The 23,325-nt window shown below is 44.1% G+C and overlaps 1 protein-coding gene across 5 annotated transcripts in view; it reads left to right on the forward strand.

The window, feature by feature from the left end:
* The window catches only part of opcml (opioid binding protein/cell adhesion molecule-like), a 2,007,248-nt gene that overhangs the window by 1,936,285 nt on the left and 47,638 nt on the right, over positions 1-23,325 (forward strand). For all 5 annotated transcript variants that reach the window (XM_070894353.1, XM_070894355.1, XM_070894354.1 and 2 more), the window contains 2 exons: positions 10,719-10,839; positions 21,820-21,971. In XM_070894353.1, the coding sequence (XP_070750454.1) occupies positions 10,719-10,839; positions 21,820-21,971 (273 nt within the window). The remainder of the gene's footprint in view (positions 1-10,718; positions 10,840-21,819; positions 21,972-23,325) is intronic.

Raw genomic sequence — 23,325 nt, forward strand, 5'->3', positions numbered from 1 at the left:
TGGCTGACCGAGGACTGGTGGATTGCAAATGTTACGCACTGTTTAAAAAAAAAAGGGAGGGGATCAACCCAGCAATAGCATGCCAGTCAGCCTAATGTCAGGGAAAACAATAATCTGGGACAAAATTCATTGGCATTTGGAAAAGTATGGGCTAATAAATGAAAGTCAGCATGAATTTGTTAAAGGCAAATTGTGTTTGACTAACTTGATTGAGTTCTTTGATGAAGTAGCAGAGAGGATCGATGAGGGTAGTATGGTTGATGTTGTGTATATCGACTTTCAAAAGATGTTTGACAAGGTACTTTTTAGCAAAATTAAAGCCAATGGGATTACAGGGACAGTGGCAGCATGAATACAAAATTGGCTGAGACAAAAAGCAGAGAGTAATGGTGGATGGTTGTTTTTCAGACTGGAGGGAAGTATACAGTAGTGTTCCCAGGGGCCAATATTAGGACCACTGCTCCTTTTGATATATAGTAATAACCTGGACTTGGGTAAACAGGGCACAATGTCAAATTTTGCAGATGATACAAAATTCAGAAATGTAATAAACAATGAGGAGGATAGGAGGACATAGCCAGACTGGTAAAATGGGCAGAATAGCTGAGAAGTGTGAAATTATGTATTTTGGTAGGAAGAATGAGGAGAGGCAGTATGAAGGAAATGGTACAATTTTAAAGGAGGTGCAGGAACAGAGAGACCTGGGAGTATATGTACACAAATTTTTGAAGGTTGTCGGACAACTTGAGAAGGCTATTTAAAAAAAGCATATGGGACCCTTGGCTTTATAAATAGAGGAATAGAGTACAAAAGCAAGGATGTTATGCAACACGTTTTTTTTTAAAACACTGGTTCGGCCTCAGCTTGAGTGTTCAATTTTGGGTACCATACTTTCGGAAGGATGTTCAGGCCTTGGATAGGGTGAAGAAAATGTTTATGAGAATGGTACTAGGGATGAAGGACAACCATGGAGAAGCTGGGAGGAGTTCTCCTTAGAGCAGAGAATGTTAAGAGGAAATTTGATAGAGATGTTAAAAATTCTGAGTGGTTTTGATAGAGTAAATAAGGAGAAACTGTTTCCAATGGCAGAAGGGTCAGTAAGCAGAGGACACAGATTTAAGGTGATTTGGTAAAAGAACCAGAGGCGACACGAGGAAACATTTTGTTTAACACAGCAAGTTGTTGTGATCTGGAATGCACTGGTGGTGGAAGCAGATTCAATAGTAACATTCAAAAGAGAACTGGATAAATACTTGAAGGGAAACAAATTACAGGGCTATGAGGAAAGAGCGGGGGAATGGAATTAAATAGATAACCCTCTTTCAAAAGGCTGGCACAGGCATGATGGGCCGACTTGCCTCCCTCTGTGCTGTATCATTCTATGAGTCTATGAAAATGCTGGAACTACTCAGCGGGTCAGGCAACATTTTTGGAGAGAGAAACAGGTTGGTGACTTTTCGTCAGATAAATTAATGTTTCTGGTGTGGGCCCTTGATCAGAACTGGAAACTATTACAGATGAACAGTATTAAAAAGGAACAGAACAAAGATGTTGGAGGCGCACGCACACACAGACACAAAAAATGGACTGACCTGTAAGTGTTTCAGTGGAAAGCAGGAGATAGTTAAATGGTTGAAGTGATACTGTATTAGCATGAGACAATATGAGGCATAATGAGATAAATTAAAGGCATTTACAAGACAAACAATGTGTGAATAGTTGAGGTCGTGGGTGGTAAGGAAGGTATAAATTAACAGCTGGCCAACTGAAGTATTCAGCAATAAAAAGAGATACTCAGCAGGGAAGAGAAACAGAGTTCACGTTCAATGACCTTTCATCAGAACTGGAAGATGTTAGAGATGGACAGCTTTTAAGCAGTTGCAGAGGCAGAGAAAAGCTAAAGAGCAGGTGTGATTAAATGACAAAAGGGATAATGGGGCAAGGCCAAAGGAGGTGATAATGAGATAAATAGAGAACAAGAGATGGATCCAGAGGAGGTGTAAATTGTTACAACAGAATAGCAGAAGGGAGAGGGAGAACCTGGCAAGGAGAGAAGGTGCCTGTGGCACCCCAAGTATCAGCCTACACCTGCTCAGGTTTCAGTTTTTATTTCAGTTTTCCAGCATCTTACATTTTTTTTCAAGTATTCTCCAGTGGTCTAGCAGCCAGGCAGAAGAAAACGGTAGCCGTCATCTGTTGAGTACTTTCTTTTCATATCCCAAAAGAAATTTGGTAGACTTTGCATGTTCAGCAAATCTGTTGGCAAAGTGACAAAAATTTTTATGAGGTTTCTAGACCTATATCACAGAAAATATTTCACTACTCTGATGTATAGAAATGATTTCTTCTCCCATTGTCAATCATTAATCATAGGCAGTCCCTTGGAATCGAGGAAGATTTGCTTCCACTCTTAAAATGAGTCCTTAGGTCGCGGAACAGTCCAATACGAGAACCACAGTCCCTGTCACATGTGGGACAGATAGCCGTTGAGGAAAAGGGTGGGTGGGACTGGTTTGCCGCACGCTCTTTCCGCTGCCTGCGCTTGTTTTCTGCATGCTCTCGGCGATGAGGCCCGACGTGCTCAGCACACTCCCGGATGCACTTCCTCCACTTAGGGCGGTCTTTGGCCAGGGACTCCCAGGTGTCAGTGGGCAAGTTGCACTTTTTCCCATTGTATCTGTTCAATAATTAGACAATGATTTTTCAAGAAGATTTCTGAATTGCCAGCCCCTGCGATTTAATCATAACATCTATGTTTCTTTTAACGAGCAATTTTATAGCACTCATGATGCCACTGCTCCTGTTTGTAATGCATTGTTTTTTAATTGTAATATTATTTTCTATTATCAAATGCCTCCTACTGAGCACGATGTGTGCAACTATTATCACTAATAGCTAATTAATGAGTCTGTGACCGCCTAACACTTGAGTTTGGAGACAGGATAAAAGAAGGTGGAATATTGAATGAAGGAATTGATTCTTCAGTTATTTTAGTATTACTTTAAAAGATATGCATCGTTGAAACAGGTTTTGAAATCAACTTTGAATAGGGTTAGCAGGATAGATGAGGTCAAATGAAAATGAAAAGTTCCTCTTAAGAGATAATCATGGTGTGCGTTTACATTAGAAGTTTGGCATTGGTGTGAAGCAATTTAGGCTATCCAGAATTACACAGTGGGTTACATTAGGCTGAGCAGTGGCAGTTTATTTAGGGCTAAGCTACCTCTTACCTACAACGCTAATGTTTCATTTTTTGCGATGTTACATCAAAAGACTGCAGCTGAAAATGGGATTTTATTTTCTAGTCTGAACACATTCTAGCCACAATTCTGAATGAGAAATTAGAACCGTGACAAGGTCCAATGGCAACAACAGATTCTGTGCACTCTGTACTTGGTGCATTTTCATTCAAGTCTGTATAGAAACATACACGGGAAAATACTGCATCCTTTAACTGTGGCCTGGGAGCAATAACTTCCAGCAGTTGTCGATATCACCAGTTCCATCGAAATTTCATGGCACACTGTCGTTTTTTCAGCGGTGCTGGGATGAGGCATTCCGGATCGATGGTCGGAGCATTTCTAGGAATGTCAAAATCCATACTGGAAAATCTCCTGATGGCTCATGGGTTAAACTTCCTTCATGAAAAACAGGATTGCAATAATATCCCTTTGCTGAACAAAACATATATTTTTTTTCCCTTTTAACTTTGTGGCAATCTCTGGACAGTAATCTAATGGACCATTTGAATTATAGATGGGAGTAATAATACTGTACAATCATTGCTCATCACTTTGAGCTTCATATGATGAGAGCTAACCTTTTGATGTTAGAATTACTCTAAGATGTCAATATGAACATAGTAAAGAACATGGTAATCATTGTTATTAAAATGTTGAGGTGCTTCTTCAGAATCTCTGATTTGGAAATAGTCACAAAGTGATGTTCAATCGCTTCAGTTAATGATTTGTATGACCTTACTCGGACTTTGTTTTCTGCAAGGGCACTGTTAATTCAGGTTTGAGCACTCTGACTGCACATTTCATCTTTTTTAGCACTCATGACAGCTTTGATATGTGAGGGTTGTTTGACTGGCTGATTGTTAAATGAATTATTGATTTAGAGTTTTTCATTAATGCCTGGACCAAATTGTCAATAATAATTTGAATTTGGTTCAGTAAGAGTCATCAGTAACTCTTAGGAGACGATGAAGTTGTGTTTCTCATACTGAATCTGAATTTTATGCAGGAACTACTAAGATAGCATGAAAGGCTTTTTAAAAAAAAGATTCAACGTCTGCAGTGTGAAACAATCCAATGGAGAAATGTGTTTGATGTGCCAGCCGTGGCTCAGTGGTAGCACTCTGGCCTCTGAGTCAGAAACAAGTTCAAGTCCCGCTCCAGAGACTTGAACAAATAATCTAGACTGACACTTGAGTGCACTATTCCAAAGAAGAGCAGATGACTTCGCCCTGATGTCCTGGCCAATATCACTAAAAAAACAGGTGATCTGGTCATTATCTCACTGCTGTTTGTAGGATCATGCTGTGCGCAAATTAGCTGCTGCATTTCCTACCATCATCATCGTCATCATAGGCCGTCCCTCGAAATCGAGGAAGACTTGCTTCCACTCTATAAAAGTGAGTTCTTCGGTGACTGAACAGTCCAATAGGGGAATTACAGTCTCTGTCACAGGTGGGACAGACAGTTGTTGAAGGGAAGGGTGGGTGGGACTGATTTGCCACGCGCTCCTTCCGCTGCCTGCGCTTGTTTTCTGCATGCTCTGTGTGTATATATTTCCGACATTACAACAATGACTACACTTCAAAAATACTCCATTGGCTGTAAAGCACTTTGGGACATCCTGACATCATAAAAGCAATTTTTTCCTTTTTCTTTTTAAGAGTTATTGAAACAGATTACAGTTTGCAGCATTAATTTAGCTTTACATCTCTTGTTTTAATTGTTTTGAATTGAAATGTTTTGAAGTCTATGGTGAAAAAATGACTGCAGTAGAGGCTCCTATAGAACTTGTTCCATAAAGAAACCCGATGTACCGAAATTCTTCTGGGTGGGGCTTAAGAAGTCACAAGCAATAATACATCTATTGCTGAAATGCAGTTGTGCAACCTTACCATGCCACACTAATTTCAACGAAATGCAGCGTGCAGCAACTCAATCTATCTACCAATTCTGCAGGACTCCAAAGTCTCCCAACAAATGCCTGAATGCAGATAGGAATGTTCCACATCTTTCAGTTAGCGCCTCCTAAATATATCCAACAAAGAAACATATTTTAACTTATTTTTTTGTTGTAACATGTACTAACCCCAAACACTTGTCATTCTTCATCTGAGCATGCAGTCCTCCCGATCTAATATTGGGATTCCCAGCTCTTTCATTTCAAGCTCGATCTCTTTCCAGCTTTCATCGTGGGGCGCAAACGTTTCACTTTCGCAGTCCACCAACTGGACTTTAGCCAGACCAAGTCCGCTGTTTTCTAAGCTGCTATGAAAAATACACAAATAGTGGCCTGGAAAACCGATGTCCACATGAGAGGCAGATGGTTGGCATTTATGAAGACTGGATTTTGTTGGTCATGAACAGTCATCTATCGTGATGGGAAATACATCAGTAGAAGCTCCACAATCAATAACTTTATGTGTAGCAACTAAGGAGCAGTTACTTAAGGCACAGAAACTATTGACGTGATAATCCTTTGGGCTGCTCCACATTTTATTAGTTACATTTAATAAAACATATTGCACAGCTAGGATCAGTCTCCTATGTAAGGAGTATGATCTTGCAGGTCATTGCCCAAGGTACAGTATTTTATCCACCAGTTTGTAGGAGAACATTGTCAGATTTGGAGCTTTAGCCTGTTAGTCTTCTTGGAGAACTTCTCTCTTCCTGGTCAGGTTCTTGTTTCTCCATGTTGTGTTATGTAAGGAGTGAACCTTCATTTCTCAAACATATCAACCAGTCAAGGATTAGCAAAAGGCAATAATATGATTTCTTTTTAATCATTGATTGGCTATTAGGCCATTTTATTGCTTTGCTAATTGGCTGCTGTAGTGTACATCATATTGTTTCATCAGTGAGTCTTCGAAAATACTGTAAAATGAATATGCTGCCCTCTGCACCTGATTTTATAACCTGCATTCCCAATCAGGAAGACTATACACTGTATGTGGAGCCTGATAATATTTACCTTTGGAGTAAAAGAATTCAGATTACAATGCTCTTCCATGTTAATTCTTTATTTTTCATTCCTTCTACCATGCTACTTCATTGCTTCACTTTTATCAAAGAAGCAAGCTCATCAGGAGTTTCATAAGAACCTAAGAAATAGGAACAGGAGTAGGCCATTTGGCCCCTCGAGACTGCTCCACCATTCAATAAGATCATGGCTGATCAGATCATGGGTCAGCTCCACTTCCCTGCCCGCTCCCCATAACCCTTTATTCCCTTAAGGCTCAAAAATCTGTCTGTCTCCGCCTTGAATATATTCAATGACCCAGCTTCCACAGCCCTCTGGGGCAGAGAATTCCACAGATTTACAACCCTCTGAGAGAAGAAATTTCTCCTCGTCTTAGTTTTCAATGGGTGACCCCTTAGTCTACAACTATGTCCCCTAGTTCTAGATTCCTCCATGCATGGAAACATCCTCTCTGCAGCTACCTTGTCGAGCCCCCTCATTATCTTATATGTCTCAATAAGATCACCTCTCATTCTTCTGAACTCCAATGAGTAGAGGCCCAACCTGTTCAACCTTTCCCCATAAGTCAACCCATTCATCTCAAGAATCAACCGAGTGAACCTTCTCTGAACTGCCTCCAATGCAAATATATCCCTCCTTATAAAAGGAGAACAAAACTGCACGCAGCACTCTAGGTGTGGCCTCACCAATACCCTGTACAGTTGTATCAGGACTTCTCTGCTTTTATACTCCATCCCACTTGCAATAAGGGCCAACATTCCATTTACCTTCCTGATTACTTGCTGTACCTACATATTAACTTTTTGTGTTTCATACACAAGGTGCCCCAGATCCCTCTGTACGCCAGCATTTTGTAATTTTTCTCCATTTAAATAATAATTAGCTTTTTAATTTTTTTGACAAAGTGGACAACCTCACATTTTCACTTATTATACTCCATCTGCAAAATGTTTGCCTAATCACTTAGTCTGTCTATATCCCTTTGCAGATTTTGTGTGTCCATTTCCTGACGTTTAGCTTCAGTAAGCCAGCTTAATTGAAAAAAATCCAAATTTCTCATTTGCCACTCCCCTCCGAGAATTTCAGTGAAGCAAAAGGTGAAGATAAATTCCAAACATTTATCCAGAGAATGTACACCCACATAGATTCCTATATTATCTTGAAATAAGATACTGTTTAGTTCTGGTATATTTTTATCAAAAAACACCACCAAAGTCCTCAGTAAGTTAATTATCCAATAAATTCTATTAAATACTTTTTAACATTTGATACCAAACATTGTAGGAAAATACGATGGACATTTTCCGTGTTTCCTCTGCCAATGTGATGAACTCAAGCAATTGACTCTCTTGTCTCCTTCGCAATACTATTGACACAGAAAAGGGATGTAATTTGCATAGTCAATATTCAAATTGGTTAACTAATAAATAAATGATGATCAAAGTCTCTAATTTGGAGAAAATAAATTTAATTGCGTGGAATTCTAGCCATTCAACAATTTTAAGTGTTTTTGAAGACCATGGGTTTGATTTTTTTTCAGTGCTCACTGTTCCTTTAACAAGGAATCAGTGTTCGTTAAGTACAGCATAAATCCATGCATTTCAACTTCACAAAAATCCTATTATTTATTCTGCAATGCCAAAGTCCTAAAGCATGTAACTGCTCTTTAAGGACCACCTTAAACAGAACCTGTTGCTTTTCAAGGGTTTGGTGACATGATTTTAGTCGGAGATTTATAAGTCCGAGTGGAGGCCAAACAGCGCAGTGATTGGAAATAATTCAGAGCAGTGTGTACTGGTGCTCTCGAGAGAAAAAACTTGTTTAATTTACTATATCCTTAGTCTTATGGTTGGTTACAGTTTTCTCTGCAAATGTAATTTTTTTTCTGTCCTGTGCATTTTGAATGGATTCTCATCTGCATGGATTGCAATGAAATTTTATTTATTAAAAAAATGACATTTTGAAACGTCCCTCATCTTTGGGACTTAATCCATCTTGTAACTTGTATTAACAAATGAAGAAAACAGAGGAAAAAAAATAGAAGTTGTAAAATATTTGACACTTAAGGGCATATTTGCAAAGAATCCAGTTACCGATATCGCATACCTGGCAACCGCTGAACTAACACACATGCAGAGAAGAAATGAATCCAGAAGCATCACAGGGCAACATTAGGTGGCCCAGATCAGATATTTTCATTGCCCCCACAAGAGCAGAGCCAGCAAGGGAAACTATAGCTGATGTATGCTCCAAGAGAGGATGATTGCCATCTATGCTGTTGATACTCATCCACTGGGTTGAGATCCTAAACTTATTTCCCCTCCAATCATATAATTGTTAGAGAAAGGGAACCTCTTTCCTAGCTGTCTGGGCAGGATTTAAATGCTGGCTTTAGAAGTAAAAGGACAATATTCTGATCATTTTCTCCAGCACCATTTCCATGCCTGGATCACCGTAATTAATCACTAAGAATATAAGATCATAATCGCAGCAAGAGTAGGCCATTTGGCCCCTCGAGCCTGCTCCGCCATTGAATAAGATCATGGCTGATCTTCTACCTCAACTCCACCACCCCATACTATCCCTACATCTCTTAGGGCTGGATATTCCCGATTCCCACCTGACCGGTTCGGGGGGAACATGTAGATTGCGGGAAACCCGAAGTTCCAAGTTTCCCCATGCGCTAACTCCACAGTGTGCGCAACGTAAGGGCCGCTTCCCCTGCCTGGAAGCCAGCTCAATTGACAAGCTGGCTTCCAGCCGGGCAGGGTACACTGACCAGGACATCGCAGCACCAGATAGGTGCAGGACCCGGAGCGGGGGTCCGATCCCTGACCCCGGGTTGGGGAGGGAAGGGGGGGTGATGGCGGCATGGTACAGGCTGAGAGCGATCCCAGATGGGATGGTGTTTGATCCCCGAACCCGAGGCTGAGTTCGATCCTGGGAGGTCCGATCTCAGAACCGGTGGGAAGGGTGGAGGCAGGGGGGCTGCTGCGCTGCTGGTGGGTGAGCTTGGGCGGGGGGGGGGGGGGCCAGGAGGAAGCGCTCCTGCTTTTCCCAGCCCACAAGGATTGCTGCTCGAGGCTGTGCTCGACTCATTGCAGCCACCGAGAGTCCCGCGCCCGAGATCCCCACCACATGCAGTAAGGCTTCAGCCCTCATTATAATACTCAACGATGCCTACCCGCCTCCTGGCAGTGGGTGGACTACCCGCCAGCCATCCCACCTGAAGACAAGGTGAAAGTGGGTGGGTTTGAGGCGGGTTAGGATTTTTAAAACTTTAACTGCTGAGTCGGCTCGACAGTGGCGGCTGCTGGTTCAGCCAGGCCTGCACCCCCTCTTGGTGCCGGGACACTGGCCCGGTCAAACCCCTCCCTGATGGCCTCACTAGGCCACGCAGCTTCCCTCCCTTTGTAAGTGAAGGGGAGGGTCGTTGCGATACATTATCGCCACTCTGATGGACACCGCTCATTCCCACCCCGCTCCAACAGCGCCCAAAAGTGCTGGAAGGCATTTTTTAATTTAAAGAGCCCAATTTCATGGCTCTTCCGCCCCCCCCCCCCCCGCCCCCCCACACACACCTCCCACCATGCGGTAATAATTCAAGGGCAATCCCCCCCCCCCACCAAGTCTCTCGTTCTGTTAGTCAAAGTTGAGCCAAATATTCATACCAAATCTTGGTCTGTCAATGATTTTATCCCTTTACAGCTATCACCAACCTTAAAATTACCCTGCCCCCTTCCAGCTGGAAAGCTAATTCTTGGTTTTAAGGAATGGGTGCATCAGCATTTTAAATAACGCACTATATACTTGCACTTCTCGTTGCGTTTACTTTGCTCTCTGGATGTCAGAGAGTAGCACCTCACTAAACCACCTGCTGCTGCTCTCACTGGTAACTTTCTCACCTGACTGCGCTCTCCAGAAGACACCACTGGGCAACATGGAATGGCATTTTCTGCACATGCGTGCAGCATTATTCAGCCTTTAAGGGTCTATGTTTCAGCCAAGCATTTTCATTGGCAGCTTTGACACATTGATGCCATGATGCTATTGATATAATTACATTTAAATGATATTGCACCCTGCTCCACACATTCAGTGGGCCAGAAGTGGAACCGGTGAATACAACAGCAGCTGATAATACCCACACAAAAAAAATGACCACTGCATCTGGAACGAGATAAGTCAGGGCATTTACCTTTCTTGGTTCTGCTCTCTAGTTATGCGAAAGTACCTTCACTGACTGAGCTAAAAGCAGAAAAGAAGGTTGGGTTATCTTACCACAAATTGGAACATTAATTAACTTACGACTTGGTTGTTGAAAATCATTATTGAGGACCACATCACTTGAACACCAATTATCACTATACAGTGCCAGTAGCAACATTACATTGGCTGAGCCACCTCCATTGTTAATTTTTAGTATTCGGTTATTGCTGATCAATTTTAGTTGATATTACATAACAGTATTGATGGAATGGTTTTCTTTTGCTTTACAGATGCTCCATACATCCCTGATACAAGGAACGTTGGGGCAGCGGTAGGACAGAAGGGCATCCTCCAGTGTGAAGCTGTTGCTGTTCCATCAGCAGAATTTGAATGGTACAAAGAAGACCAAAGGTAGCGCCTGTCCTTACAGTGGATTTCTTTTAGCATTTCTAAGTAAAACTGGCATGATGGACAACATCCATTTTTGTCACAGTAATGTCACATACAGGTGTCATGTTGATATGTTTCAAAGCAAAGTCCATTCTGTCACATTTGCAAACAAATGATTAAAAAAAAGGTGGGCTGCCTTCTTCAACCGCTGTTCCCACAATGGTGTTGGGTAGCTAGTTCCAGGATTTTGACCCAGCGACGATGAAGGAATGGCGATATATATCCAGGTCTTGACCATTGCAATGAAACTGGCTGAACAAACACAAGAAAAAAAACCATAAAGGATTTGTTCATCTGAATTAATACATGAATTTGGTGTCCAATGTTTTGAACTAAACTAAATATTAGATTCAAATTGGCAAAGCCCACAAAAACTTTGTGCGACGATATTGGCAAGGTGAACAGTGAGTGCCATTCCTTTGCCTCCGACTGCAAAGTTTGGGCCCTTGTATGTTTCCAAGGGGTCATGGAAAAAGAGCTGATTAACTTATATAAAATAGTTGAGAGCAATAATAGGCTTGAAATTCTCTACTGTAGAAGAAGAGCTTCATGTTCAAAACAGCGCATTGTTACCAAGTAATTGGTTGTGCAGTGCAGTCCTTTTAAGAATGATTCTTTAGCTGTTCAAATGGTGTTCTTAGATTGCAGGGCCCTCCAAGGGGCTAAGGCCCTTCAGATTTGTTGCCGGTTATGTAGCTTTTCATTACACCAAAGAGCAAACCTGTTAAAAACTCCAATGGTGAGGTGCTGATTCCTTCAATGGAATAAAAATGTGCTTGGTATTGTTTGGCTGCCGCTAAAGCTGATTTAAAAGCTGTTGCTGCTCCTTATAATGTCCAATTTCTGTAAGTCAACCAGTTGGATGTCAGTTCTCTTTATGTAGCTGCACAATGCAGTCAGTACTGTCAAAAATACCAGCAACCTAAAAGCTGAGCTTGATTCTTCATTTTGCCCCATGATTATAGGCAATACTGTGGATGTAAACAACGGCTACAAAAACTCTGATTAACTTTGGTGGCAGCAAGAGGATAGCATGGTCTAACAATGTAGATGTTGATTCCTGGAGACTTTTTAATTTAGCAGTTTTTGTTCTTTGCTCCTGGAGGCATTGGGGCCGAAATTCAGGGTCTGTATAAGGACTGTTTCCGCCGTTTTGCAGCGGCCACGTGGCGGAATCAAGTGGTCGCCGCGTTGCAGTCCATTAGCCACGCCGACAAAAATTCAGCTCGGGGATTTTTCGGCCTGTTCCCACTTCCGTCCCGCTGCTGCCGACCACTGCAAACGCCTCATCAAAACGCGCACTGCCGCTATCCCTCACTTCCAGAATACTCCGACCCAAATTCAAGCTAAAAAATCATTGCCCCGCCGCGCAGTGCCCCTGACAGCTTTCTCTGTCGGTGCACCTTCTCCTGACCGTGTGTGGCCCGGCAACGCGGCCTTCAAAGAGGAGGCCGCAGCCGCCGTGGTTTTATTTTTGCAGGTCAACTTCCCAATCGGCCAGCAAAATATTGCCCACGAGTTTGGCTGGGCCGCCAATAGATAGCTTGGCACCCCCTCTTGAGTGCCAGCCGCTAGCCCGGCCGAAACCCTCCCTGGTGACCCAAAATTCTCGATAACGGAGGGGAGAGAGAGTGGTGACACACACTCGCAGTGACGTCACCACCGCTTCGTCAGCGGTGGAGACTAGATCCCGCCCTAACTTCCGTCCCTCAGCAGGACTTACTGCCGCACTATGACCGACTTTCTGTCCGACGTCAAAAAAGTACAAAGTCCCGAAAATCGATCCAGTGTCCGACGCATCCCTCCCAGCGGTGAAACCAGGTAGGAAATAGTTGGTGCGCCAGCTTTCTGGCGTGCCTGAATTTTGGCCCCATTAACTCTTGCTGCAGTATGGCTCCAGCAGCAAGAAGCCCTCGGGTAACTCATCCAAATGGTCATTCTTCATGTGTGAGCCTCAACTATGATATTCGACCTTGGAGAGTGTCACTGATGAGCCCAATTTTGTTCTCAGCTGATCCTGCTGACTAATGTTGTAAAGTTTACACCCTGATTTTTTTTTCCTCCACCCAAGCCCAGAGCTATCGAGGCCATTTGAGATAAACTAAGTTGGCACAGGCCAGAAATCAAACTGCCAGTTATGGCACTAACCCCTCCGGGCTACCAGAAAAATGGATTCATGGGCAGTGGGGCTGGTTGCCCACTCATCCCTGAATTTGTGGTTTAGTGCAGCACTGTGTAGGGTGTTTACTCAGTAGGCCATGACTGAGCTATTCATGGAGTGTTTGCAGACAGCACCTCCAAAAATGTAGATGTCTGTCACTTGTTGCAAATGCTTGGGTTCTCCAACTATCCTTCCAAAGGCCATGAAGAAATACTGAGTGAGAATTTGTTTGTCCCAGGATTAGGCATTGTGAAGCTAAATGTTGAGATGTGAGTTAGGTTGCAGATCAGCCATGATCTCATTGAATGGCAGAGCAGGCTTGAGAGGCTGAATGGTCTAATCTGGGTCCTATGCTGTTGCACAAGCCTCTCTAAACAATTAAGGCAATCCCATGAGTGTGGCCCCCACCCACTGTACAACTGGAATTAATTAGCTTTCCAACTGCACCAATAGATGCATTCTCTCCTGCAAAACTGCAGGTTATGGCACTAAACCCTACCGGGCCATCAGAAAAATGGATTTATGGGCAGTGGGATTGGTTGCCTAATCATCCCTGAACTTCTGTGGGAAATATAAGCAGACTTGACCAGCAGATTTCAAAAACACCTGCCAGAAAACCAGTTGTGAAAAATTCAATTTATTTTAAATTCATAGAAAACGAAGTTTGACACGGAAGGCAGTTGGTGAGTTGTTATCTGGTATTATGGTGATGGAACTTACATCGAGGTATAGAGAATAGCCACACAAATTTACAAAAGGATATTTGTTAAACCGACAGGACAATCTGAACCTAAAATATTCCCAATTGGACCAAGTTATAATGTTCATCAATAAATTCATAAAGCTCACTTCAGATGATCTCAAGTTCAGAAATAATCTCAGATTTTATAACGAGCATAATTACAGAAAAATGGATTTCCACAAGACAACAAAGACTTTGTGAATCTGGATCACAAGTGGCCTTTTATCTCAGCTTGAAAGGATCGTGTCATGCAGTGATGCATTTTAGCCTGCCAAGAAATCTCACAGAATGCTAAATTGTAAAATTTCAGTACCTCCCGGGACATTGTATAATGGTGGACTAGAGATTTGAATGCAATAATTTCAGACTACAGGAATTTAAATAATTTCTGCATACTAAAGATCAAACTCGGATCACATTCTGTCAGGACCAACATTTCCATTGTTTTATTTGAGCTGATATCTCCAAAGAATGCCTGGAAAGCACAAGGTAAAAAATACATGCTTATTTTCTTCTGTAGGGAAATTTGAAAACCAGTTACATCCAAATAAGAAAAACTGGTTAATATAATTTGTTCAATTATTTTCATGCCCTATAATAGTATCTCCTGCAGTCCTGTTAGAACGATGAGGGTTTTGTTTGCTGCTGGCTAGATTCAGACTGATGAGATACGCAAATACACATATGGAAATCAAAACAAATACATCAGCTATAGACATAAATTATTTTGATATTGTGACATTCCGAGAATGAGTGTAGCACTCTTTGCCACCCTTAAGCCTGATGTGCACAAGCAGGAATGTTTGGATATTTATGGGTGGTAATGTATAACAGTAATGTATAATCAGCTGAGAATTGTTTTTTTTAAATTTCAAAATATACTTCATTCATATAAAAATTTACACAATACATTGGAAGGCAGTTCAGTACATTTGGATGCTAACAGCAGTTCCGTTCAATACATTTGCTTGCTTTACATTTCGAGGTACATTTCAGTACAATCCGGATACATTGTAATACAGTCATCAAATTACTTTACTAGTGGCCCTATACGGTACACGGAATGGGTGAGGATACAGTTACATTTCTTTGCAACATACATTACTAAACAGAACTTGCATTTATACATGGCACTACATAGGTGTTTTCAGATCATGGTGCACTATGTATACAAAAAGTTTACAAGTACAGCCCGAGGGGAGTTTTATACTGATTCCAGCCCCTGGATTTACCGTGGCGGAAGGGCCTTAAACTGTGGCTCTTCCCCATCGTGCCTTTGCGGCGGCTGCACCAATTTTTAGTGCATCCCTCAGCACGTACTCCTGGATCTTGGATTGCGCCAATCTGCAACATGCAGACGTGGACATCTCCTTGCTCTGGAAGATCAGCAAGTTTCGGCAAGACCAAAGTGCGTCTTTCACTGAGTTGATGGCCCTCCAGCAGCAGATGATGTCTGTCTCGGTGTGTGTCCCTGGGAACAGCCCGTAGAGCGCAGAGTCCTGTGTTACGAAGCTGCTTGCGATGAACCTCGACAGCAACCACTGCATCTCCTTCCAGACCTGCCTTGCGAAGGGGCAATCCCGAAGGAGATGGATGACAGTCTCATCCGCACCACAGCCAACTCGGGGGCAGAGTGCCGTGTCTCTGAAACCCCGGCTGTGCATGAAGGATATGACGGGTAGGGCCCTCCTCATCGCCAACCAAGCTACGTCTTGGTGGTTGTGTGACAGCTCTGGCGATGAGACATTCTACCAGACGAGTTCGACAGTCTGCTCAGGGAACCACCCCACAGGGTCCATCCTCTTCTTTCATAGGGCGTCCAGGACCTTACATGCCGACCACTGCTTTATGGCCTTGTGGTCAAAGGGGTTTTTTCTGAAAAACTTTTCCATGAAGGACAGGTGGACAGGCATGGTGCAACTGGTGGGGGCATTTCACGGGGGCGTGGCCAGACCCATCCTTCGCAACACCGGGTTCAGGTAAAACCTCAGCATGTTGTGACACTTGATGCTTGCGTACCGGGAGTCTGTGCACAGCTTGATGCAGCTGCACACAAAGGTGGCCATCAGGATGAGGTCCACGTTCGGAACATCCTTTCCTCCACTGTCCAGAGATTTGTACATTGTGTCTCTGTGGACACGGTCCATTTTGGACCTCCAGACAAAGTGGAAGACGGCTCGGGTGACTGCCGCAGCGTGAGATGGGCCAGACCTGTGCCGTGTACAACAACACCGAGAGCACCTCACTCCTGATGACAAAGTTATTTCCTGCAATGGAGAGGGAGCGCAGCTTCCATCATCCCAGTTTTTGTTTTACTTTGGCGATATGATCATCTCAGTTTTTGCCGCACGCCCCGTCCGCTCCGAACCATGTTCTCAACACCTTCAGGCAATCTGGCTTAACGGTGAAAGGAATAAAGGATCTATTGTGTTCCTAGCACAGATGAGGCTGCACACAGGGAGGTTAAAGTAACAGTGACCTCAGTCTTTAATAAGACACTCCAAAGTGAGGAGCAGGCCTTAGGGGCCGGCTTATATACAGTGCCCCCAAGGGATGCTGGGATCCCTTGGGACTTCAGGGGATGAGCTTCCTGGTGGCGGAACATGGGAGTGCATGTTTTACAGATACACATACGCAACAGGTCGGCCCAGTTGCCAAAGTACATGGCCTCGCTTTTGCTGCGATTGACCTTCGCTCCCGAGGCCAGTTCAAACTGGTCGCAGATTGTGAGCAATCTGCGGACCGACTGCGGATCCGAGCAAAAGACAGTGACGTCGTCCATGTCCAGGGAAGTCTTGACCTGAGCGCCTCCGCTGCCTGGGATCATCACCCCTCTAATGCTTGCATCTTTCCTGATGGATTCGGCAAAGGGCTCGATACAGCACACAAACAAGACAGAGGAGAGGGGACAACCTTGCCTGACTCCAGACCTGATCGGAAAGCTTTCAGTTTCCTACCCGTTGATTAGAACTGTGCTACTGATGTCTGTGTAGAGCAGTTGGATTCAATTGCGGATACCCTCTCCAAACCCCATCTTGGAGAGTACGTCCATCAGTTATGTCTGCGATATCCTGTCAAAGGCCTTCTCCTAGTCCAAGCTGATTAAACAGGTGTCTACCCTCCTGTCCCGCACGTAGGCGATCATATCCCTGAGTAGCGCGAGGCTATCAGAGATAGCCGGGGGACAGCGCAGGTCTGGTTCGGGTGGATCACCAGCTCCAGAGCAGACTTGACCCTGTTTGCGATGACCTTTAACAGGATCTTGTAGTCTATACTGAGCAGCGAGATGGGCCGCCAGTTTTTGATTTCCTCCCTCTCCCCATTCTGCTTGTAGATGAGGGTGATGATGCCTTTCCTCATCGATTCTGACATGCTGCCAGCCAGAAGCCTACCCCCGTACACTTCCAGCAGGTCTGGGCCCATCCAGTCCCACAGAGCCGATACAACTCGACCGGTAAGCCGTCACTTCCGGGAGTTTTACTCATCGCGAGGTACCGGACGGCCTTTGTCAGCTCGTCCAGAGTTAGTGGGTGGTCCAGACTCTCCCGCTCACTGTTGTCTAAGACCTCTGAGATAGACGACAGGAAAGAATGGGAGGCCGGGCGGTCTATGGACTTTACGTCGTACAGCCCGGCATAGAAGGATTTGCTGATCCTCAGCATGTCGGGCTGCGAAGACGTCACAGAACCATCATCTTCCTTTAGGCTAGTGATCACAGAGCTCCCCCTGTGTACCTTTTGGAAGAAGAAACACGAGCACATCTCATCCTGCTTGACGGAGCGGACTCTGGAGTGGAAAATGATTTTGGAGGACTCTGAGACAAAGAGCGAAGTTTGCTGGCCCTTCACCTCTTGGAATTCCTCCACGACATCAACCCCCATCGACTGCAGCAGGAGCAGGTTTTGCATACTCTTCTGGAGTTGGGACAATTCCCTGTGTCTCCCTCTTGCCTCCGGAACACCTTTGAGGATGAAGAACCTCTTGATGTTTGTCTTGATTGTTTCCCACCAGTGCATCGGGGAATCACAGAGGGGTTTTACGGTTCTCCAACCTTTGTAATCTCTCTTGAGTTCCTCAACGTTTTCCGGGATCAACAATTTCAAGTTGAACTTCCATATCCCCCTGCCAACTTTCTGGTCTTCCTGTGTGAGGCAGTCGGCTAGTAGGAGGCAGTGGTCAGAGAAGAACGGACGGACCTGTCTGGTCTTGACCAGGTGTATCTGAGCGGTGCTCCGTCTGCAGGGTTGCTGAAGATGTCACACAGCTTGGCATCTTTTACCGCGTCCATCAGGAGTTTGGATGTGGTGTCCAGTTTGCTGTCAGCTCTGCTGGATCGTCCAGCCGCATCGATGATGCAGTTGAAATCACCGCCCAGAACGACCGGTCTGGATGTCACCAGCAACAGTGGGAGCTGCTGGAGGAGGGCCAACCGCTCGCTTCTGAGAGGCGAGGCATACACGTTAATTAGCCTTCGAGGAACATTTTTATACAATACATCTGCTACGAGGAGGCGGCCGCCCACCACCTCCTTAACTTCGGCGATGGTGAAGTGGCCTCCCCCGCAGCAGAATGCCCAGGCTGGAGGAACGGCAATCGTTGCCTCCTGACCAGACGGAGTGGTCCGTGGGACCACTATTGCAACCACTGCTGATAACTGCTGAAGTCATGCAAGAATAGCAGGTCTGCCTTGACCTTGGCGAGGTACCCCAAGGTGGAAACACATCGCGTAGTCGACTTAATGCTACGCACGTTAATGGATGCAATCTTTAAACCCATTTTTAAATTGGTGATTACAATTCAAACATTACATTTTGAACACGCAGTCCTTTGGCCCTGTGGCCTGTTCCCGTATACATAGGTTAGCTTTAAACTTTTCTACTGCACCTTGGCTGAGATATGGGTTGTCCTCTGCCTTGGGGATGCTTCGACCAGGGGACGCCAGCAGTGTGGATGGGGGGGTCCTCCATGTCAACTGGGCTGCCCTCGCCTGGTGTTGGTTGTTCCTTGTGTGCATCCCCTGTGGTGTCATCGTTCACAGCGTTCTGGAGCTGGGGTGTATCTGTCACTTCGTCGCTCCCGGAGATCCGGAGCGGGGGTGCATTGGTGGCTTCATCGCTCCCGGAAATCCGGAGCGGGGGTGCATCGGCTGCTTCTTCGCTCCCGGAAATCTGAAGCTGGGTTTCATCCGTTGCTTCATCGCCTCCCGAAATCCGGAGCAGGGGTGCATCGGTGACATCACTGCTCCTGGGGTCCCAGAGCTGGACTGCGCTGGTCGCATTGGCATTTTGCCTCTTCTTCTGCTTGCGGTAGTGGGGGCTTTTGCCTCGCCCTTCGTCATTGGAAGAGCTGCAGCCACTGCTGTCCGTCGTTGACGGTAGCCATCTTTTGCCTCTTGTTTCTGCAGGAGGCCTCTTTTCCTTTGACTTGCCGCCTTTTTGGTGACACGCTGCCATCTCTGTTCCTCTTCTGCTTCTGCTCCCTCCTCTTCCATGGACTTGGTGTCTCGGGGAGGAGTTTCACTGCTGGGTGTTAGTGACTGGCGGCTTGCCGTGGCAGACTTCCCTTCCTCCTCTCGGTCAGTGTCGACTTGGGCGGTGGTTTGTTCACATGGTGTCTTGGAGGGGAGGGAGGTATCGGTCTCCTCTGGGGTGTTGCATTCCTCAGCTTTCTCCTCACATGTCACCATGTTCTTTGCCACCTGTGCATAGCTGAAATTGCGCTTGGGGCAGGCCTTATACAGATGTCCAGCCTGACCACAAAGGTTGCAGCACTTGCTCTCTTTGCAGTCCTTTGTCTGGTGTTCTTCCTTTTTGCAGTTGTGGCAAATGATTGCTTTGCAACTTGCCACCACGTGGCCTGTTTTCCCGCAGGTTCGACACATATTGGGTTGTCCGGCGTACACCGTGTAGCCCCGAGTTCCTCCGATGGCGAAGCTGGGGGTGGGGAGGTGCAGGATGGTTCCACTTTCAAGATGACCTGTATCTGGCGCTTGCTAGTCCAAATCCCATGGAAGTCCTTCAGGTCGATGCTGTTTCCTGCCCCATCGACATACCTGGCAAGGAATGTCAGCACATGAATGACTGGGATTGTACATGTGCACTGTGATAGTGCGCTTCCTCTGCGATGGGAGTGGTTCCGAAGTCAGCATTGACCTCAGTGGTTCACTCGTCCTTCAGGAATTTCAGGCATTGGGTGACGTTTCTGAAGGTTACATCAAAGTAACCTCTCTTCGGGATGTCCTACAAGGCGAAGACATCCGCGATTTTCATGCCACAGGTTTCAAGCAAAATTTTCTTCACGAAGATGTCCCGGTGCATCATCGTCTGACCTTCCACTTTCTTTGCAGTCACTCAGATGATGTTTCGGACACCCTGGTTGGCCGCTCGGTTGGCCGCCATCCGTTTTGCAGATTCCGCCTTTCGGCTTGTGTTTTGGCTGGAGCCTTCAATCTTTTGTGGTCCCAGTCCGGCACCTTGGCGGACCTCCTTGTCCGCCCATTGGTTGGTCAGCATGCAGATTTCGTCTTCTCTACAATTGGTGCTTGGCCCGAGCCAAAAGGCCAGACCCAGCCAAACTGGAAAGACGAGTTTCTGCAATTAGTCAATTAGCATATGAATGCCCAATCAACAGAGAGTGCCATTGAGCAGCAACACTTCAAAGCATTCAGCACTCCCTTTCAGGCCATCAGCTGAGAATACATTGACCACTTTATAAGAGTAACCAGGTGTTCTAGGGAAGATATCTTAGTTTAAAGTAATACTCAAAAACTAGGAATCACCGCAGTGCTTAGAAACCTTATCAACCTCTACCCAGCTTAACCATGGTTGGTGAAATGCTCTTTCATTTGCTATGAAAATAGACTATTTTCAGTTTTAAATAAAGTTAGCAATGCAATAGATCTTCACTCCAGCCTATGTCCTTCTGTCTTTCATTTTTCCCTGATTTGCGCTTAACTTGCCGTCTGTTTGGCATCTGCAAGTGAGATTTGCCATAAATTCCTGGAAGAAGAGAGAGTCACAATCTCCCACTAGCTCTGGCTGGGTCTTCTAAAGGCATCTTGGCTTCACTAAAATCCAACAATAAATAGTACCAATTACTGGCTTGCAAACATCACCAGCAAGAAAAAAAGATGAACAAATTAAAGCATCCGAGCCAAAATGCTCCAAACAGTTGATTCATCCTTCGTTGGTCCTCTCATAAATGGGTTGGTAACAGAAAGACTTGCATTTATATAGCGCCTATATAGTCACTGTTGAAATGTGGGAAACACGGCAGCTAATTTGAGGACAGCAACAGCAATGTAATAATGACCAAATAATCTGTTTTTTGTTATGTTGATTGAGGGATAAATATTGTCCAGGGCATCGGGGATAACTCCCCTGCTCTTCTTTGAAATAGTGCCATGGGATCTTTTACGTCCATCTGAGAGAACACTCGGGGCCTCGGTTTAACATGTTATCCGAAAGACAGCACCTCCGATAGTGCAGCGCTTCTTCAGCACGATCCTGGAATGTCAGCCTAAATTTATCTGCTCAAGTCCCTGAAGTGGGACTTAAAATCACAACCTTCTGACTCAGAGGCGAGTGTGCTACCCACTGAGCCATAGCTAGTGTGAAAGGGTCATTTGTGTGGCTTGACAATACAACTTGACGTATGAATAGCCATTCTAGGTGACTGCGTACACATTTTAATTCTCATTTACCAACAGTTTGTAGGCTGAAGTACTAAGCCCTTTACAAACTGAGATGCAATTCCAGTTCAAATAATTTCTGTTGCTTTGAGAATTCAAATGAATGTGCTTTATTTAAGGTTGGATAAGAAAATATGTAAAGAAAAGAACATTTTTACTATACGGCTCTTAGAAATCAACAGAGGCTCAGGTTGATGTATTTTGAATCTCGTGTTGCAATTGAGGACCACTTAATTTGTTCCATTAACTATAATGGGAGGTTATGGAAATTAATCACAAAGGACTGCAGAAACGTATGATGGGCGTATTGCCAAAGTCAAACTAAAAGGTTCTTTTTGTACTTTTCAGGGTTTTTAATGGACGCAATGGTGTTCAAATTAAGAAAAATGGGGACATGTCCATGCTTACATTTTTTAATGTCTCTGAAGAGGATTATGGAAACTACACCTGTGTGGCAATGAACAAACTTGGCATCTCAAATACAAGTGTCCTCCTCTTCGGTAGGTACCCGCAGTAATCACGTAAGATGTTTGACCTTAAACGGAAATTTTCAAAGGACATGGGTTTAAAGCACAGTAGACATCTCCTGTCCTTCCTCACATTAGTCTAACAGGAACTGAGAGGCTAATAATTTACCCTCCTGCTCCCCCAGTCGACTGACAGAAGCTGTACTGTTAGATACTGTAGTGGTATCGTTTCATCTAAATATAGTTGCTACATCTTACGGGGGCGGGGGGAACATTCCTGGATGTTTTTTTAGGCACTGAATGATTTCCAATGGAATCAAATCCTTAATGTTAGATTTTTTTTAGATAAGCTGATAAATTGAATAATTGATTACATTTTCATCAGAGTACTTTCCAAATAGATATTGCAAATAACTGCACATTGAACCTGTTTTAGCTCCAATTTAACCATGCCTGTAGAGATAAAGAGACAATGATTTATATGTGGTGTCTTTAATAGAACTGCATTGTGTCTTCTATTACAGGATGATTTGTTTTTATGAATTGAAATCCATGAGAACAACATTTTATTCTTCCCATTGAATGAGAGAGTTTTATGAAGTATATACACGAGCTGTTAATTGCTTCACTCACTCTTATATCCTAATGCAGTATAAGGAACTAACCTTTATTAAATAGAAAACATTCCTGAAATGATGCAGGCTACTCAACAATTGCATCCATCGATATATTTTCCTTTTCATCAACTAGTCCTTTGGGAAGTTTAATTATAATGTATGCTGTGTCTCTTAGCCTCATGACTGGGTTCTTGAGTCACAATGTAAAATGTAGTACAGGTACATACTGTTTTTTACTCTTGCTATTCTTTGTAATGGATTCATTAAAAAAAATTGATGTTGTGAAATTTGAATATATCACAAAGGCCCCTTCCATCCAACTGGGCCATTAGACTTCGAAAACTGTAAAAGCAATGTTATAAATTTAAACTTGTTAATATTAGTAACATACAAACCGACATGACTGCAAAAAAGCCTCAGTATCTTTAGAATCAAACACAGTTGAACATCGATTGAAGGGGCCATTTAGGATTGTTCTAACCCTTCCTTCCCTAAACTGGAAAATCAGTCTCTTGAACATATATCTCTATGGGTAGTGGTTTGAAATGTGAATGCTAATTTGATTCATGAAAGTTGAAGTATTTATTTATATCTAAATATATCGATAAACCTACTCGAAGAAATTGAAAAATAATCATCTTATTTTTATTTTAAAATGAATATCTCAAATAAATTGTCCATTAAAGGCTGAAGTGGTCATTCTCAATGAGACACGATTACCACACAATCAAAACTCAGAAGAACACACTCCTTGTGGATACAGTTCCAAT

Source organism: Pristiophorus japonicus, chromosome 11, assembly GCF_044704955.1.
Source record: "Pristiophorus japonicus isolate sPriJap1 chromosome 11, sPriJap1.hap1, whole genome shotgun sequence".
NCBI lineage: Eukaryota > Metazoa > Chordata > Chondrichthyes > Pristiophoridae > Pristiophorus > Pristiophorus japonicus.